This window comes from Lepidothrix coronata, unplaced genomic scaffold (genome assembly GCF_001604755.1).
Source record: "Lepidothrix coronata isolate B3197 unplaced genomic scaffold, Lepidothrix_coronata-1.0 Scaffold175, whole genome shotgun sequence".
NCBI lineage: Eukaryota > Metazoa > Chordata > Aves > Passeriformes > Pipridae > Lepidothrix > Lepidothrix coronata.
The window spans coordinates 1,372,166-1,392,671 of record NW_016690355.1 but is presented as its reverse complement, the minus strand read 5'-3'; the positions used below and the strand labels follow the sequence as shown (position 1 = coordinate 1,392,671).

The window sequence follows — 20,506 nt, the reverse complement described above, 5'->3', positions numbered from 1 at the left end:
TGTAGAAAAGAGAGGTGCAGGTAATGTCGTTGAGGACCAATATAGAAATATAATGTATAATGTGCAACATGTAACATATTACATATAGTGTTACATTATTTATAATATTATAATATAATATCAGAATATTAGAATATGATTTATAATATTATAATGATCTTATAATATTGTATTACTGTGTTCTATAATGAAAATACATACCTTATGTGTGTGTGTATATATATATATATGTATATATATATATATTTTCTGTGTATATATATATAATTAGGGAGTTTGAAAAATGCTTTCAGACACATGGTATGATTCTCAGGGTTGTCCTGTGCAGGGCCAGGAGTTGGGCTCTGATGCTCCTTGTGGGTCCCTTCCAACTCAGAATGTTCTGTGACTTTATATAAATATAACCAACCCAAAATTATTCAGTTACTGGTCTGGCTTCAGCAGCTGCCATGGGTAACTGAAGAAGAATATGACCCTCAACCAAAAGAAACTGTGAGCAAAAGAAAGCAGGAGATACAAAGGTGTAGCAGCAGCAATTAGTTCAAGGTGCAGAGTTGAAACTCAAACTGCTTAAGAGTCAATCTTGTGCTCAGGAGCAGTATCAGAGAGTTAAGTTGCCTAGAAATAATAAACATCACTTAATCCCTCCAAAATTGTGTGTTTTGGGCTTCTTTGCTGTTGACATGGACAGTCTCCTTCATTTACCTGGCAGCTGGGATGGACTGATCAATTCTGGCACCTTCTGTGTAGTCTCAAGGCAATCCAGTACTTCGGAACAGGGAGAGAAAATTAGTCTGTGCTGATAGACTTTGCAAAATAAAGCCAATTTTTTTCTAAGTTTAAGTAGAATTAGGAAGTGAAGTATACATATTTAAATTGAGCTGTTGCTGCAAATGCTTTCCCAATTTAATTTTCAACTTCTCTTTTCTTCATGGAGAATTTAATTATACTGCAACTATTCTAAATCATTCCCTCTTTAATTGCCTTTTTATTTTCAAAGTAATCATCTGTTCAGATTTTTTTCTTTACAGATCATTTTGATATTCATGTACTTAATGGCCTTTATTAAAAGTCACTAAATAAATGAAAAAGAAAAAAAAAAGACTTTTTTCTTTCCTTTTTATTTTTTTTTCTTGGCTACTCCAATCTCATCTTTAACTTTGGGTATACATAAGCTTTTACTAGGCTTAGTAACAGGGAGTAGCAAGAAGCTAATTAAGACCTAAGTTTGTTTCAGTGATATATTATAAACACATTTGAATGTGTCTCTTCCCATGAGTCCATAAGTAGGAGCTATCACCACTGTGTAAACAGTATCATTTTCCAGGCACAAGTCCAGTAGTAATAAAACAAATATACTGTAGGAAAGATGCTCGTATCCTCTTTTTATTTTTATATTCATTTTCAAGGAAAAAAAGCTAATTCTATAACAGTGTATTTCTTGTAATTGCTCTTCAAACTCCTGATTGAATTTTCTAGAAATGATGGGAGTACTTATCTCTGTGGAGAAAGAGTCTCTTTGAAGTCTGAGCATCCTTTAAGAAGTTCTGCTACTAAGTCAAGCAAAAAGAACATCTAATCCCAACTAAAGGTGTTCCACAGTTCTAAAAGGCTTCCTGCCTTCAGAGCTCTTCCACTGAAAGATTTCTGTTACTCAGTGATAAAAGCTGCTGTAGATTTCTTTGACTGCATAACCAGTAACCTACCAACAAACAAATGTGATTCAGGAGGAAGGTTTGCTCCTTGTTCTTTGATCTGGTCAAGACTACACAAGAGAAAATAATAGTGAGACATTTTGTCCAATTTTGAAACCATGTTTTATGAGGGAAAAACACAACTCTTTATGAAAGTCTTCAAATGACACACAAAACTTACAGCATGCTGAAAGCAGTCTCTTGTAAGAAGCCTTTACAGAGAAGTAAATGAACCTGTTCTTCATTTTTCCTAATGAATGTTTTGTCTTCTGATGAGTAACTTCTGATATTCTGATGAGAAACCTGTAACTTAGATCTTCCGAAAATACTTTATTTTCTACAGTATTTATTCTGTATTTCATACATAGAATATAATTAAGATATATACATAATTAAAGGTATTTTAACAATATTTTTGAATGAAAAAATGTTACAAATAGTTATTTAGAGCTGTTAACTATAAATCTAAATTTTACTTATATAGGACACAGAGATAACAATACTGCAATAATGTCAATGCTACACTGTTATACTGAATAATTTTATTTCCAAGTAATCTTAGTCTTGCAAAAATCCATTCTGAGATGTAAAAAATACCTACAAATATAGAGTAAGGTGATGCATTTCTTTATTACCTTCATAAGTTGAATGTAGGTGGCTCTGCCTCCTGAATCTTACAAAGGTGGAGCATAATAGTTCCTTCAGAAGAAAACAATGAGATTCTCTGCCAAACTTGGAATGAGCCAAGAACAACTAGAGTTACATCCATCTCCTGAGTTTCTACTTGAAGAAGTTGTGAAAAGCTACACTGAGAGATACTAGAAATTTGCCATACTTTGTGGAGAGAATATATCAAAGCAGAGTTTGAGAGAAGCAGTGATCCTTACCAAATCTGTGCAGTGTTCATTGTCTTAAGCCAAGCCCTCAGCACAGCTGGACTGTTCTCTGAAATAATCAGAAGCTTTAGAACGGGATACTGGAGAAAAAGGAAACAGATGCTTTTTTTTTTTCTTTTTTATCCCTCTCCTTCTCCTTTTTTCTCCCTTGAGAAACGAGGGAAAAGCCAGGTTAACTTTTAGAGTGCCAGAATGTAGTAGCCAAATGTTGAAGCAATACACGAAGCCTTTGTGTAAATACCATGATAATTCCTTATTTATTCACAGGAGCTAGAAATAGGGCTGATCTTTTTGGTACAGTTTAACCTCTGAAGCACATCACCTGAGTCACTCATTTTGATGTTACCCTTGCAGCTGTGCCTCTGACAATCTCAGGCTCTGGAATGCTGGAATTGGCATTGAGAATTTTTACATCATGTTTTACTAATTTATTTATCAGAATTTTCTTCTTGTGCCCTGCACAATGAAGGTAAAGGGGCAGGATGTAACAATGACATTTATTTATGTTATCTCCTCTAGTAAAATGTGTCAATGACATCTCCTGTGAAAAAAATACATTTCTCTTTTCCCCTACATGCAAAGGTACCCAGAGCTACATAAAAATATAAGTAACTGTTGCCTGACCATATAAACTCCAAGATTCATCACTGGAGTTTTTTACTCACCAGTTGTTCAATTTACAGGATGGGCTAAAGGGAAGGGTTTTATTTTGGGCTCTAGAGGCTTCAAGGGCTTTGCAAAAAAGTCCTGAAACAACAGTTGTGGAATTTACAATTAAAAAAATAACTAATTACATCATCCTATGTAAAATATTCAGTAAAATTCAGCTTTCCTAATTATATTTTGTGTGCTTATGACACTAGCAATAAGGATGCACAGCTTTGAGCTGCTGCACTGTGTAGATCACTGACTTTGAGCTAAATGAAGCAATGAATGAAAAGCAATTCTTGGGCTTCTGTTGTTTTCAAACTCAGCCACACTGAATCAATTATACGTTGCCAAAGGCTAAAGGCTCGTTAGTTGGATAAAAGATAAGAAAAGCAAAGAGGAAAGATGAGTCATGGCAAAATGGCAGCAAATGTTCCCATAGTTTGCAGTGTTCTTGCTGTCTGTATTTTAAGCTGGTGCTCCAAGTGTATTTGGTTCTTCCAGAAAAGCTGCTGCTGAGCAATCCTGGCTGGATGCAAGGTGAGATGGCATCAAATCCCCAAACATAAAACAATGTGTGTCATCCCAGACATCGGGGGAGTAGGTCTGAATCACAGTTTAGGATTTGAGGGTTCTTATTTCGTGGCTTCTCTGTAACACGCTGATGGATGAGCTGTTGAGGAAACCACTTCAACACTACTTTGAGGGTTGGCAATTGTGAGTCTTTCCAAACACCAGCAGCAAAATACAACTCCAACTGGAATTTGTCAAGAATTGTGCACTTCCAATGGGGCAAACACACTCCAGAAACCAATTTGCAATCCAACCCTGCTTGCTGCAGAGAAAAAATTAAATGTTCAGCCTCTTTAGCTGACTGAACATTTGTTTGTGAGGAAGCGTGTCACTTATTCTAGCCCCTGCCACGGTTCAGAAGTATGTATGTTTGTTTCTCAGGAAAAAAGAATCAAGAATTGAATAAGAATTTTATTTTTCCAGTATAATTTTCCCTTGCTACCAGTTTTTATTTCGTTTCTAGCCTAAAGTCTTCTCTCTTATCCTTCACTGGGTTTAGTTTGCACATGAACAAAGTTCAGTTACTGAATTGCAGGTTAGGTTCTCTGGGATCTGTTGTTATTCAATCCCTTTATGTAATTGATTCCAAGTCCTTGGCTGAGTTTCCAGGAAGGCGCTGCCTCATGAGCTGGAGGTTTCTGCTTGGCAATTTTTTTAGGATTTTATCTGTCAAGTGAAGTTGTAATCATGAAGAGAAGCAATTTCTGAGGTACTACTTCCATGAAGAAGCATGAAATTGGGCGTTGGGAAAAGCTATTATAGGTGTCTTTTGTGATTTCAGAATGATTTAATTATGTTTTTCCACATAACTGAGAAGTGAGCAAAGTAAATAAAGATGCCAGCTTTTTTATTTTTTTCCTTTAATTTTCCTTTTTTTTTTTTTTTTTTTTTTTTTTTTTTTTTTCCCCTGGCATCAGGAAAAGGAAATTAATAATCTTTTGGCCACTCTGGAATGTTTTAAAACTTCCACACCCTTCCCGACTCTATTGCACCATTATGTCTACAGCACTAGTTGAGGCAACAGAATGAAGAGAGAGTCTACACTTGTCATTTATGTCTGCAAACTGTCATTCCAGAAGAGGACTAAGACATCTTGGTGTTCCACATACAGGGAACATGCCATTCCCACTGCCAGGCTATATCCAGTTAAGGCACAATTACTAGGCCATTGGACTGGACACTTGGCATAAATCCATGTGTGAAAACACACAAATTCCTTGCTTTACATTGTCTGATTGTCCAGGGGATTCTACACATGTCAGCTCTGAAATTCCACAGGGCACTTGTGGCCATGCTGGGAAAAACAGTGACAAGGGATGAGGAAAAGGGTGAGGTACTTAATTCTTTCTTTGCCTCTGTCTTTAATAAGAAGACCGGTTGTCCTTGGGGTACCCTCAGTTGACAGACAGGGATGGGTTGCAGAATGAACCCCTCATAATCCACGGGGAAATCCAGTTGGACGTACACAAGTCAAGGGGGCTGGATGGGATTTTTCCTAGTTCATGGGTTGCACGATGCTATACAATAAATTCATGTAAACTTTGTATTGCCTAATGTAGACAGACTTTAAAACAGTTGGTTTTGAATGAGATGATCTTCACGAGGAAATTACGTGTCTCAGTCCTTGACAAGAGAGTGTTTTAAGAGAGACTTTGAACAGTGAATGCTATACTATGAGCTGGCTTCCCATAAGTAGAACTGGAAAACGTGTATAATACTACAGTAAGTACGAATTTTTCACTTAGAAGTCCTTGTTATCCAGTGACCAGATGAGCTGAGTAGAATTGTGTGTATAAGTGTGCGTCACTGGTGCACCTACACTACTTATGGGGTGGGTAACTATTACAACAGAACACTGCAGGACTTCAATTATTAATTAATGTTTCCAGAGCACTCTGAGACTCCCTCAGTAGTTTTTAGTTAGAGGTTGTTGTATTTAAAAAAAATGCTTAAAATTATTACTTCTATGATGACTACTTTAAATGCCTTCAGGAAGTGTTTAAAGATTGACAATTAGGTATGTGTGCACATACATGTACATTTTTACAAAAAGAGTACAAAACATTATTAAAAAATTAATATCGCAAAGATTCAACATCAGTGTGTTTGAGCATATTAAAAAATACCATAAGCAGAATGTGAAATAAGGCTGAGTATATAAATAAGAGAGTCAACAAGATCATTGAACTACTTGATGGTCAAAGTGATATTTAAGACTTGAAGTGGAAGATGTTGTTTCATCAGAGAGAAAGTTTATGTATTTTCTCTTCTAAAATTACTCTTTCGGACAGAAGTCTCTGTTACTTAATTTGCTTGACCTCACACCAAAGCTCATGAGGAGCACTTGTACAGCCCATTACAATGTTCAGACCTTCCCGTTGCTTTCAGTTTTAAGCAATAACCAGTGCAAGAACTAGATGAGTGTGGCATATCAGTCCTGTCTGTGTGATATTTCTCCTCCTCTTGCTGCTTTTCGCATCCAGAAGTTAACTGTACAGTCTGACAACAGCATGTGTGGGATAGCACAGAACATCACCATATGGGAGTTTACATTTGTGTGCCTGTTGATTATGAAATTTCAATCCCTTTTTTTCCTTCATTTGGTGAACATGGTATTCATTTCTCATCCCTGGTGCGTGACTTTGCTTTTTGTTGAATTGAGATACAAGAGCTGGCTCTATTTATGGCCTAGGTATATAGCTGACTAGTGCAATAGTCTCGAAGGTGACATGCTGAATGCTTTGCCTGAAGAAGTGGAGATTTACTGTACAAGGGTAAACAGCACCCTGTGTCCTGCCTGCTGTGTGACTGCTGAAGGGAAGTTAGGGGTTAGAAGAGAGCTGGGAGAGAGAGGCAATGATAACTTTTGCTGAGGGCAGTCACTGCCCAATCTGCCTTCCCACCACCAGGGGAAAGGAGAGGAAGGGACAGCTCTTCCCCAGCTCTCCATTTGATCTTACTCTCCTTCCATTGCCACCTGCCCTCTGGAGATGATATTTAGTTCTGCCCCTTCCCTGCTGTACCTTTCAGGATGGAGAGATGGGTAGCAGATCTTGGCAAGAAAGGGACAGCCTGTAGGGTCCAAAAAATCCCTGAGGTTGGCAGGGACCTCTGAAGACCATCTAAGTGATGAACACTCTGCTGAAATGAGGGTCACCTTAACAAGTTTCCCAGAGCCATGTCCAGAGTCATGTTTTGAGTATCTCCAAGGATAGACAACCTGTCTGGGCAACCTGTTCCGGTGTTCAGGCACCTCCTCAGTGAACAAGTGTTTTCTTAAGCTCAGATGGGAATCCCAGAAAGATTTTTTGATGTGAGGGAGTTAGGGTTCATACCTCTGATAAAGTGCAAGTCTTAGTGGGGGGACAACTTAGGAGAGGGGACCTGCCTCATCAGGTACAGACTCCTCAAACATTTAGATCTTCAGAGCTTCCCTTGAGAGGCTTCCTAACATCCTTTACCTCCACAAAACATTACTGAACCTTTTTCACAGCAGACCTTGCTCTGCTCCTGCCACCAAATTACTGCTTTGGTCTCCAGGCATTCCTCAGGCACATTTACTTGTAAGGCTTAGAAATCGTTGAGCTAATTCTGGAAACACATTTTATACAACAAGGTCCAGACTACTAAGAAGCCCAGGTGATCTGCTCTTGTTGACTTCTGGACTTTTCTGTAGTTTAGCCATTCTGCCAGTTGTTATCACCGTTCACACACTTTATTTGCCCCTACTTTCATTTCTGGGTTATTAATAGACATGTGCAATTATTATCAAGTTTTGTATCTCTTTAGACACACTTAATTTAGTGATTATTCTCTGTACCTCAGTAAGCCTATGTTCAATACTGTGAAAATACCTAAAACTATAAACTGCTTTATTTAAAATAAATGTGTATTCTTCTCATATGAAGGATAACTATTCTTTTAAATATGTATCTTGTATCCAGGTTAAACCCCAGATAAATTACTCTCTTCAGTCATAAAATCACTTATCCAGTTTGTATTTTCCCATGTGAGCTTTTCTTTAGCTTATGCTTCTGTATGGCAGCCAAGGTGTAACTAAAACAGCAAAAGGTCAGAATAATGAGCCATTTCCACAGGTGAAGCTAATATTTCACTACATGACTCCTACCTGCTGATCTCATCTTTTAAAGTGTTTTGTGATGCTATGGTTGAAGAACACCACATAACACAAATTGTTTTGAAGCTCAGCCAAATATTGTAGGTCAGGATTTAGGCAGGAAGAAATTTCAATAGTACATCCTTGAAAAATAAATTTATCCATGAACTGGGTAGGGAGATACTGTTAGGTAATATTTTGAAGATGGATATGCTCACATCTGAAAAGAAGAGCTGAATGGGGTATGGTTTTGGAAGATTCTATTTGCTTATTTACGCTTTGTTTTTTTTCCTGCAACATTCCTTCTTCTCTCTTACTTCATAAGGTTAGAAATGACAGAAAAAGAAAAAAAAAATCTCTTTTCAAAATAATATCTTGTTACTCACAAGCAGCCTGAACTTTACTCAGCAAAGTGTGCCCATTTTCCCTGAACAGTAATCACAGTAAGACACTTCTGGTTTTGAGCAGACTGACAGGCAGATTAAACAAGATATGTAATTTTCTTGTAATCATAAAATGGACAAATACATTGTAATGTCTATTTAAAATAATAAATTAAGTTGTTCAGCAGCTAATTGCCAACACATAGACAGTGATGAGTAGAAAGATACAGTAAAGGGTTGGGATACATCAGGTAGAATTTGTGAAGTACAATCCACATGCCAGCATGCTCAGAAATGTTCCCCTTGTGTTCTATTCCAAATAAAACTTTCTCCATGGCTTGGAGCTGTGGACCAAGGTTTCCCACTGTGGAAACACCTACTGATGGGGATGAGCTCTGACACTGTATGGTTAAGGCCACATTTTCTTATAATATGACAAAAAGCTGGTGCTCAGCTTTTATCTGACAGTGTTGTTCTCATAGCAATTCCTTAGGTGTGCTTTCAGACTAGGGAGTGTTCTTGGCCCATTAACCGCAGAATTCACCGGTCATTCCATCAGGAGTTCTCCTGTTGAATCAATACTCTTGGGGAAAAGGGAGTTTTGTGGGCTCAGAGTGCACATTAGAGTATGGCTCAGCTGCCTGATGATTATAGTAATGAAAAGGGATGGAAATACAGCAATCTATTAATACATTTTATCCAGTAACTATCTTATGGAAAATTCAGGAGCAGCCTGATATCCAGGACAAAACACCATTCACAAGCATCTTTTCTCTGCTTCTGTCCTAGAAATATTACTGTAACACTCCAGCCTCAGGAATTTAAGGAAATGGAGTTACCCAACAGCAGTCACAGCTTAGACATCTAAGCTCTGTGAAGGAAAAGCCTTGTGGTTATACCCAGGACTTAAAATGTGCTTTGGCTTGCTGTAGGAGTTCAGGATGCGGAGTTTGAAGTTGTCATTCTGGGTTCTGGTTAGCCAGTCTCTGAATTATACAGGAATCCTCTGCTGGCTGTCAGATTCTGGGGCTGGGCAGATGGGAGCTAGCTGCAGATCCTCGGTTTTAGCTTATTTTTCTGAGTGGATGGTTTATTTTAGGAGCTAGTAAAAAATATTTGACATGTGTTTTCTAAGGACTCTTGGCCATAAGTTGGGAAGGAGCAGCGACTTGGATGGTGTGAGGAGTCAGAGGTGGCAGCTTGACCTGGGCCAGCCATGGCAAACACAAAATAGGTGGAGGACATTCATCTAAGTACGTGTCTAAGGGCAAAAAACAATCTATTTTTCTTGCCTTGGTATTGTTTCCCTCCTTTCTCACTGATTTAAGTAAAGTGGTGAACATCTGCCATATATTGCATAGGTTTTTTTTAAAATTTGACTCCTACTGCTTCTCTGCTGAATTGGACTGAGGTGACCCATAGCAGAACTATAATGTCATGAACTCTCTGATTTCCATTTCTCTTTTTCAGGGGTGTATCTACCATGACAAAGTTGTGAGCTGAGGTGTCTGGCAAAGTTCATTTCAGTTTTGTCTTTCTTTTCTTATGGTATGATAGTCAAAACAAATAAAATGACCATCAAATGTAAGATAATGCTGCATTATTTCAACACAGCAATTGAGTTCTATCAATCAAGCCACCCTTTTCTGCAAGAGAAGCAAACCACAGAGCTTTATATTGTGTCTCTAACGTAAACAATAATAAACAAACAAACAAACAAAGTGTAGATTACATTAAAGAGTCTAATCTGTAAAAGGATTGTACTTCAAAAACTCAGAACATGAACCAGAAAAGAAAAAGAAGGCTTACAGCATATGTGTGATAAGAATAGTCTAGACATCAGCATATGAATATTGAATCACAAAAACTGAATAACACAGTGATAAGATCAAGCAAATTTATGAAACACAAAGCTGCCAGAAAGAATACGAATATTTAAGAGGGAAAAAAAAAGAGTATGCATGGAGTAAAATTAGAAGATTACTTCAGTAACAAGCTCCCCTAAGTTATCTTTTGGGAGTGTTTCAGAGACAAGGAAAAAAAAAGATTAATCTTAGTTCCATAATCAAAAATCGTGTTTTAGCACAAGGTAGTATGTTGGTTGAGAAATACAGCAGAAGGAACCTCCTGGGTCATGAAAATGATTTCTGGTGTTCCAGAGGCCTTTCCATATGCTGGTTTTTTTGTAGAACTATCATGATCCGTGTCAAAAGCATGCACTTATTTTCCGTCCCTGTTGTTCCCATTCAAAGAGGAGTTCCAGAACCTGATTACGGTAATAGCAAAGAACCTTCTCATTTTCAGCCAGAATTTATTAATGGGCAATTTATACTCATTTGTACTTCTGCCAATAGCCCTTTAGCTTAAATTGTCTCTTTCCCTGCTGTTGATCCTCTGATATATTCATAGACAGCACTCATAATTCCTCTTCATTTTCGTCTCCTGGCACTAATCAACACGAAAACTTGCAGTCTCCTCTCAGATTGCAGCTCTCCATTCCCCTGCTAATCCCTGAGGCTGTTCTCTGAGTCTGCTCAAATCTAAGTTTATCCCCCAGATATCCATCAGGGTGTGCAGAGCTCCAAGCAGATGCCTCCTGGAAGGGAAGCACTCACCAGCATCCTGTGCCTTGACATCCACACTTTCTCTATGGGAAATACTTACCCCAGTGCTCTCAGTGATGCGTTTCCCTTTTTCCCAGACAACACTGCACTGGTAGCTCACAGTCACTCTCTGATGAACTATTTGACAAGGATTCTTTGTTGTTTCAAATTGTAAAGCCCTGAAGTGACAGCAGAAGCTCTGATGTTATTCCCGTGGTATATTATCTTGCACTTCCAACTAGTAAACTTCAACCAATTTCTCTTATTTACAACAGCTCTGTGTTATTTCAGGTTATCAACATTACCTAATCAGTAAATTTTAATTCAGAGTAAATACTGTTGGTAGTCTCCAGTATATGTTGTCATTACAAAAAGAGTAGGACAGGACTTATACATTACAGATGTACTTAGGAAACATAATTGGGAACCCACTACAGGCAAAAGTTTTTATTACCATGCAAGTGGCTCAGAAATAATGACATTTTGCTGCATGTGCTTTCATATAATCATACAGAATCATAGTCTCAGAAGGGTTTGGGTTGGAAGAAACCTTAAAGATCACATCATTCCAACCAACCCCAGCCCTCCATGGGCAGGGACACCTTCCACTAGATGAGTTTGCTCAGGAACCCTGAGCAGGAGGGCCCCCAGACAACCTGGCCTTGGTTGTCTTTCCTGAGAGGAAAGACAAAAAAACCCAGGTATATTGGTAAATCTGTTCTATTGTTCGACAGTGCCCAAGAGCCAAAAAAAAAAAGTTTTCAGTATTAAGAAACTGTGAGCTGAACTGCTTTTCCTCTTAATAGAAACAGCCAAAACATCTGAGCATGAGAACCTGGTGTGAACCTATTGTGAACCTCATGTCAGCTCAGGAGGAACTGACAAAAAGGATAGTGAGATCAATTGCTTAAAACCTTTCATTAAAAAACCATTCAAGAGAAGGTAGTTCCTTACATCATTCATCTTGAATGAACTATGATAAGCAGTGTATTTCATTGCACACAGAAGGAATAACGAAACCAGGATTTTATTACTGTGGATTCCTGTGGGAGCAGTTTGTCCAGGAAGCTTACAGCTCCTCTGAGTCATTGTCAAAGGTGCATCACTTTAGGGGGATGAGATCAGCAGCACCTTTGCCTGACTGACTACTCTCCCATGGGACTGGATGCCTGGGAGTTAGAGGAATATGAAAGTCAGGAAGCCTAAGATTGACATGGGTGCCTTTGAGAAAGCCGGGTGGCTTTTGTGGTAGATGTGGAGCACAACTTTAGAGAAGCTCATTCATGGGGAAGTAAAAAATGCTGCCCTTCATGTCTCCTGTGGAAGAAAGAAAACACAGAACAAACTGACCTAAATCAGAGCTGGATGAATTGTCACTACTCCCTGGGCTTGGAGAAAATAGATCATCCTAAAGGCACTCACAGCTACTTCTGCTACCCTGTATTTCTGCAGTATACCCTGTATACTCACAGCTTGCTCTGCAGCTCCTTGTCTTGAACTGTGGGTCTGCTTGAGAGCTATAAAGCTCTCTCCTATAGTTTCCTTCAGTGCAGCTTCTTCCTTTAAATCTTGCAGCAAAAATACCTTGCTTTGACAAATTCAGAGGTTTCTGTGGCTGTGATAAAAGCTCAGTGATGCTCATTCCTCACTGCCTGTGTACTTTGTAAACCATTTGTCGTCGAGAAAGGGAGACCAAAGTGGGTGTGGAATTTTAGAAAGGACAAGAAATGACAGTCCCTGGCTTTTATCTCTTTAAATGTCCTATCTGGAGCTTTAAAAATATCAGTGTTCTGCTTCATGATTTTTCTTTGCCTCCTTACTTCCCAAGAAACCTGTTACAAATCTAACCAATCCACAAACGTACACACTGTTCTTCCACAGCATGTCCTTCAATATTTCAAACATTGCCAGAGGCAAGCAAACTCCTGTTTTCTTCCAAAGGTTTTCAGGATCTGTATTACAGCTAGTAAAATAGAAAATAGATTTGCTATTTTACTATTTAATTTTCTATTTATTAAAGGCACTTGGCAGCTGCTTAATAACATGCCCTAAATTTTGATCAGCCCTGAAGTGGTCAGGCAGTTGGACTAGATGGTCATTGTAAGTCCCTTCCAAATGAAATAGTCCTATTCTATTTTATTCTATTCTACTCTATTCTATTTTTTTACCCTCTACATTGTATTTTTTTATTTTCCACTTGAGGATTCCCCTGCAGATTAGTAAAAGATCAAAAATATTCTGGGGCCCGAAGGTGACTGACACACAGGCAATAAAAAAGCAAAATACAGTTGAAATAATCTGATGAAAAATGCGAGGCGGGGTGGGTAGTTGTTATTTTGAAGTCAGAAGCATATGGCAGCCAACAGGACTTCTTAAATGGTTTTGTGGGGATGTCTGGTGGATTTGAAGAATTCCTGGCTGGCTGCTGTTAACCTCCAGTTAGAATCAATGTTACAGGCAAGTGATAGCTTGATTCCTTTCTCAGATGGCTAAAATGAGAGAAGATATTTTGGTTTTCTCTCTGTTCTTGACAGTGGGCCATGAAACATGTCTTTTGAGATAACAAATTTGCAATGATTTCATTAATTAATCAATAGGATCGGACAGTATTCACAAAAAAATGAATTTAAGGACTTGTGTAGAAAAAGAAAGTATGAGTAGACCTCCTCAGACAAGCCCTGTTCTATCCACAGCACTTCAGCTGTCATAGAATCCTAGAATGTTTTGGTTTGGAAATGACCTTAAAGGTCATCTCATTCCACCCCCTGCCATGGGCAGGGACACCTTCCACCATCCCAAGTTGCTCCAAGCCCCATCCAACCTGGCCTTGAACACTTGCAGGGATGGGGCAGCCACAGCTTCTCTGGGCAACCTGTGCCAGGGCCTCACCACCCTCACAGTGAAGAATTTCTTCCCAACATCTAATGTAAACCTATCCTCTTTCAGTTTAAAGCCATTCCCCTTGTCCCATCACTAAATGCCCTTGTCGAAGTATTTTTTAATACTTACTGTAAGGAAAATGCAACCATTTTGTTGTTAAAAGCCACTCACATGATACTGCAATAATTTTAAATCAATGAAATGCAACAGTTTTTGTGAAAAATATGAACTATTATTTATTAATTTTCCCTCAATGGATCTCACTTGCCAATTTATTGTTGCTGTTGTCCAGCTTTACTGGCTGTGTGCAGGTCCTACTGTCCTGGTTTAAGCTGTGGGCTGTCTGCATCCATTATGGAAACAGTACAAACAAACCAAGTCCTGTTTGTGAGTCAAATAGTTCTCATGCAGTAAGAGCTCCTGGCTGTACAGCATCAGACAAATATTTGAGGAAGAAAATTATAGGTTGTAAAGGATTGTTGATCCGCATTTGCTTATAAAATGAAACATATATGTTGATTTTGTTCAGATAGACATTAAATAAACAGATAAAATAAAATAAAATAAACCTCGTCTGGCTCCAGCTCCACATCTCAGCATGCAGCCCCAGTTCAGGGTGCCTTTAGGGAAGTTCCTTGGTTTACTTTCTGTGTGGGACTTGTTCTTGGAAAGGCAAAGCAGATTTAAGGACTGGACTAGGGGCAGGAAACTAACAAAGGTAGCTATGGCCAGAAAATACATTATCTTCCTGTGCACAGGGGCAAAAAAGGCTCAGAAATATACCACAAACCACTGGGAAAGTGGGCATGTTTTAGAGTGTGTGGTTTATCAATCTTTAGGCAGTCTGTAGGTTGTGTGGTGCACGGAATCCTGAGGAATACCCTGAGATAATTGTATGAAACCACATTCTTTTTAGAATATTTGCATTATAGTAAGTAGTAACTTTGGGTGCCAGCCACATCCCCTTTTCTCCCAAAATTTCAGCTTTATTTTGACAGCAGTTGTTCCAGAATGGAAGCTCCAGGGCTCAGATGCTTAGAAAAACTCTTCTTCATATTCATGTTCATTCCACACCCAAGTAGAACTTGATGAATAATGATCAGACAGATTAAAACTGCCCAAATGTTAAAATACAGATTCTTCTTTTTCCTTAGGTCATACCCAGTTACTTAAAGCCAACCCTGTAGCAGAAACTTTCTCTGTCCATTTACAGGTTATTTTCTGATCCATCTGCATACAGGTTTGAAAAATATCCTCAGAGCAACTCCTTGAGCTGTTTTTCTCAATCCTTTTCTCATTTTCTTGGAGGAAAAAGTAATTTTCATTAAAATACTGGCTTTTTTATCGGCAAAATTATTGAAATGGGTGAAAAAGCTTGGGGCTGAGAAGTGTTGGAGGGGGTTTTGTTTAGTTTTGTGCTCTTTCATGCTGGAAAACATTACAGTCTATAGTTCTACAATATTTCTTCAGTTTGTTAGCATCATGCCATGTACTGATGATGTGTGTTTAAGCAATAGGTTCTATGAGGGATGTCAGCAGTAATGACATATATAATGTCCACAGATTATCCAGCATTACATGTCCAACGTTATGTTATTGAGGCAGAATGTATTCCCATTGATCGCTGTGAAGGTTGTGTGTGTATCAGTAAATCAAAACAAGCTTTAAAAAGTTAGAAAATCAATTGATATGAGGAATAGGAAATACAGAGATGTTGAAACCTTTCTCATAACCTTGGCTGTTTTTTATAATTAAAATCTGACCATTTCAGCATTGGTGTGGGGTTTTTTTATTCCAAATCATTGCTTTGACTGAAAATGACTGATGTGCAAATATGGATGTTTAAACAGAGCAACACCACACCTCAGTAATAAGCTTGTGAGCAACTTTCAATAGAAATAAAACACTGATTTTCATTTATTAACTTGCTGAAATGCAGTTTTCATAGCGAGCATTTTACAGCGTGTGTGTGTTATATTTCCAGCTAATGTAAATAGTGGTGGTACACTTAAATATATAAATGTAAAAGTTTCTAAAATTTGCAATGTAGGAATAATCAAAATATTTAGTAACATTTCGCTCTGTTATTGTTTACAGAACTGCTCCCCAAATGCCAACAGATGAATTGCCAATACAAATGTGCCATTACCAGGAATGGCACCAGGTGTTACTGTGGGGAGGGATATGAAACAAGCAGTGATGGAAGAAGCTGCACAGGTAAACAAGAAATTCCCTATAACATTAACATCCAGGTATCCTGATGGCTGTCGGGCAGGGAGCTGGTGGTGGGCTGCCAGCTTGTTACAGGAAGGAGTGGATGGCTTAGACAAAATTTATTTAAAAAGTCCTGCTGCTGAGTCACAAGGTGCAGAAAGGACTCCTTTGCTTCCTAAACTCCTTCTCAGAGAGGAATCCAGGTGTGGCTGAATCCAGTCTTAGCCTTGGATTATGTCAGCAGTTTAAATTTAAGGAATTACAGAGGTGTGATTGAACCACTTTTGTCCCGCAGGTTTTAATTATTGAAAAAATGAGAATATTTATATAAAATGAATCATTTATTATTACAAATGATCAGACAAAAGATCTTAATCAAAATTATTTACACAATATGAAAGCTAAAACTACTAGTAGTGTAGTATAAGATAGGACACTACACTATGTTGAAGCAATTATTGAAGCAATTATATTAAAGCTAGCAAAAAAAGAAGTAATTATTAAGTAGAGATTTGATGTAAGTCACTCATGCCAATGCTTGTGGGGATCTCTCTTACTCTCAGCCTCGGGGAGTGTCCCTGGAGGGCATCCCCAGCCAAGGCAGGAGCAAGGCAGGAGTCTCCACACATAAAGCCCTAGCAGGGTTATGTCAGAAGAACCTGCCTGTATGAATGGGGACTGGACTTCTGTAGTAAAAAGTGATTGACTGCTAGTCACAGATTTACAGGCCAGCTACCAATTTATCTGTCACATCCATCTTCAAAAAGCAGGATGTGTGTTTTAAGTTTGATGAACCAGGCTGTTTTTAGCATAATTCAACACCAAAACCAGCACCATGGCACCAGTGGTAACTCAGCAGGGAGAACCTGTGTGATGGCTTGCACTGGTTGCATTCCCTGATCGAATTTTAGGTCTTATTGGGGTAGGCCCTCCTGCCACACAGCTCTGCCCAAGGGCAGCACAGCTGCTTCCTCACCCTTCTTCAAAGGTGTTGGTCACAAATGAGTGTGGGCTTGTGGGGCAGGGATTGGGAAAGAGTGCCCCCAAAACAAGAGTCAGGGCCTCCCTCCTGGCTCTTTGATGCTCCTGTGCCCCAGCTCTTCTGAAGTTACTCTAAGGAAGCATCCCCAGCCAGGCTGCAGGAGGTGGGGAGCGTTCCCCTGGCTGACAAGCTACAGCTCCTCTGTGTGAGCCACTCTCTCTCCAGACCTCACTACCAGGAGAGTCTGTAAAACTTGTAAAACATGTTTCACCTCATGCCCATAAAGTCACACCTAGATTAGAATTTGATAAATGAACACTCCCAAGGTCACACAACTTAGCTGGGAACGTTACTTTGGTGTAATTAATTGTAGACTGAAACTGGTGTTCTTTTCGATTTTTGAAATATATTGCTTGTTAATTCTCCATCCAGATACTTGTTTCCTGTTTTATTTTTTTCTCTTTTAATAATCATATTATTAAAAGTTCTATTGCCTTATGTATGTGCTCACTACCAATCACACCTCTCTCCAACTAACAGTACTAAGCCAGATTCTTCATAAATGTAATTTATTGTAAGTTCTTGCACTCTATGGTTGTCATGTTTTGTGATTAAAAATATATCTCGGGAAATAATTTCAGCTGCAGTTTTTTGGAATGTCAATTTATTACTTAAATTCTCAACCACTGTTAAATAGCATATCTTGATTTTATGGTATTATGCCTGTATACCCTAGTTGAGAAAATTGTTCTTTATATTTATGAGAGGGATATATAGTTTTTGATGTAGTGGTTGATAACGTATTGTAGAAGTGATGACAGTTCATTTAAGGAACTATAAGACATTGCCAGCAAAAACAGGTTGAGAATGATAATCAATTATTTCCTCTCTTGAAATGTTGCTTCATTCATCAACCCTGATAAGTAGTGGTCTCTAGTACTAACAAGGACCCAAATGTCTCCCTAACGTGAGGGAGACTTTGGATACTACTTGAAATAATGAAGGTTTTATCTTTCAAAATTAAGAGCTATTAAACTGGAAAACTCCTACCCTTTTGTTTGGTTACTGGAGTAATTTCAACAGCCAACATCCCCGATAAAATCATATTTTGAGAAGGGGAAAACATGGAGCATCACTCCATAATTACTTGATGGCTTAAATGTCTCTCTTAGAATTCTGAATTTTATTGAATTTCTTTTTTTTTCCTAATCCCTAAACAAGATGTTGTTAATGTCCTTTTAGATGTGAATGAATGTAACACGTATGGGAGCTGTAGCCAGACGTGTGTAAATACAGAAGGATCATACACTTGCAGCTGTGTGGAGGGTTATGTACTTCAGCCTGATAGCAAGTCCTGCAAGGCCAAAAATAGTAAGTTTTAACATCTTTTTACCTTACTGAAGATATTTTGTGGTTTGATCCTATCTGGAGGATTCATGTGAAAAGACAAAATGAACACAGGTGAGATGGACTCTCCTTCACTCTGCTACAAAAGAGCCACACAACAACCTTGGAAAAACTTTTCGCCTATTAAGACAATACTCCAAGGGCAATATTAGAAGTTATTATCTGTTTATTATTAATTAAAGTGAAATACTCAATTCAGCCAAGATTAGAAGAGTTCCCAGTTTCCCTGTTCATAAATAAATCAAAGATTTTCCTCACACAAACAATAAAGGCTGTTTACTCTGGGAAGACAATGGAGACAGGGGAAATGATCATGAGGTAATTGTACCCTTAGGATAAAAAAAAAGACATGAGATTGCTTTGTCCTTGCATTATCCCAAGAGGTGAATTTCATGATATACATATTCACACAAGGCTTTTTGTTGCTTAGTGCATGTTTTCATCAGTTATAGCGAATTGGGAATCCGAGGAAATTAGTCAATTGTGTTTAATGAGGCAATATTTTACACAGTGTTTTCTTATTCAGCATATTGAATTAACAATGCTTTTATATTAAAAACCCCAAAAAGTTCCTTAAGGAATTATTCAACATCCACAATGCTTCAGGCCCCAAGTTTAAGCCATGTTTTTTATACATTTTTGAGTCTTCATTTTTGTAGCTATTTTACCACCAGAAAACAGGAAGGACTACTGGGCTTTTTTAAGGCTTGCTCACCTAAAAAGCATTACTAAATATGTTTTGACTGAGCACCACTGAGAGTTACAGGGTATTTTACTGTTTGTACTGTTTTGATCCACACGATATAGCTGAGCATTTTCAAAAAAAAATCCACAGTGAAGTGGATAAGCGAGATAAGAAAGTCCTCTTACAAAGTACTTTTACAATGTAAAAATACTTTAATATTCGTCTTTCTCCACTACATGAATATTCATAATGTAATTTTAGATCAGGAAAACCTCATGATGCTTGAGATGAGCCATGGAGTTTCCCTTCTTAGACCCATAAAGCTGGGTAACAACTGAGCTTGTAGTGAACTGTTGGTGTCTTGATGAAAAGAATTAGATTAACAGAGAACCCCTCTGTACTTTTTACTACTTCATCATGTTTGTTTTACCCTAGTTTTTTCACCTTTTCTGTTATTTTCAGAAAGGAATCACCACTCATGAGAAATCCCTGCAGGACAATACAAGCCAAGATCATGGTGTTGTACAGACATGAGTGTTGCTCATTACATTATTTTTTTGTGTGTGTGTAAACACAACTTTTCCTTGAATTAATGCTGGATTAAATTACCAATATGATTTATATTTTGGTCAAATCTTTCATAGGACACAGAAGTTATAAAGAAACCTGGATGAGTAATGAAGGTGCTTTTATGGCACAGTTATGCAAGATCTTGTAGTAGTTTGTGTTGCTTCACTGGGCCCAACTTACAGGGTGGAAATTGGTGAATTTTCCATGTGCCAGATGCACATCACTTTCCTATACCCTCCCTGCTACAGTCATAATTTCCCTGGTCATACAAACCAATTTTCACAAGTTTCTCTCCTATAGGATGAGGTTTGAGCAGGGACAAAAATGCAGCATGGTCCTGCACAGATTGGGGAAAAGTATGTAAAATCCAAACATCAGAGGTCAAAAATTAATCCATAGCACCTCGTTGCACAGAGGGAAGATGTGTATAAGTGGGTTTAGGGTTAGGTCAGGATTATTGCTTCATCTGGGATATGTCACCAAGTGAGGGGCATCAGACAGGTCAACTTTGGATCAGTAGAACAGAATCAGGAAAAAAAAGGTGTCTAAGGAAAAAAAAACCAAGAACCCAGCACTTAAAAAAATTATCAACTTTTTTCCTTAAACAACCTAAAGAAAATAAGGGTGGAAAGAGCAAGTTCCCTGGTTTGTCTACTTTTGGCAAAAGTAGTTGTCAAACAAATGAAGAAAATGAGCCAAGAAATATTCTACTCTGTGTAAAAGCTGTGAAAGGCAAGAAGCAGCACTAGAGGTGTAGGTGTGGAAAATTTTCACTGTTAATGACAGCAGATCTGCTAAGAATGAAAATTGCCATCCTCATGGAGATCCTACACACGACAGAATCCCAAACACCA

At 38.3% G+C, this 20,506-nt stretch overlaps 1 protein-coding gene across 5 annotated transcripts in view; it reads left to right on the top strand.

The window, feature by feature from the left end:
• LRP1B (LDL receptor related protein 1B) overlaps positions 1-20,506 on the top strand; it is a 675,815-nt gene that overhangs the window by 341,341 nt on the left and 313,968 nt on the right. For all 5 annotated transcript variants that reach the window (XM_017830208.1, XM_017830207.1, XM_017830205.1 and 2 more), the window contains exons 3-4: positions 15,892-16,011; positions 18,233-18,361. In XM_017830208.1, coding sequence (XP_017685697.1) covers positions 15,892-16,011; positions 18,233-18,361 — 249 coding nt within the window. The remainder of the gene's footprint in view (positions 1-15,891; positions 16,012-18,232; positions 18,362-20,506) is intronic.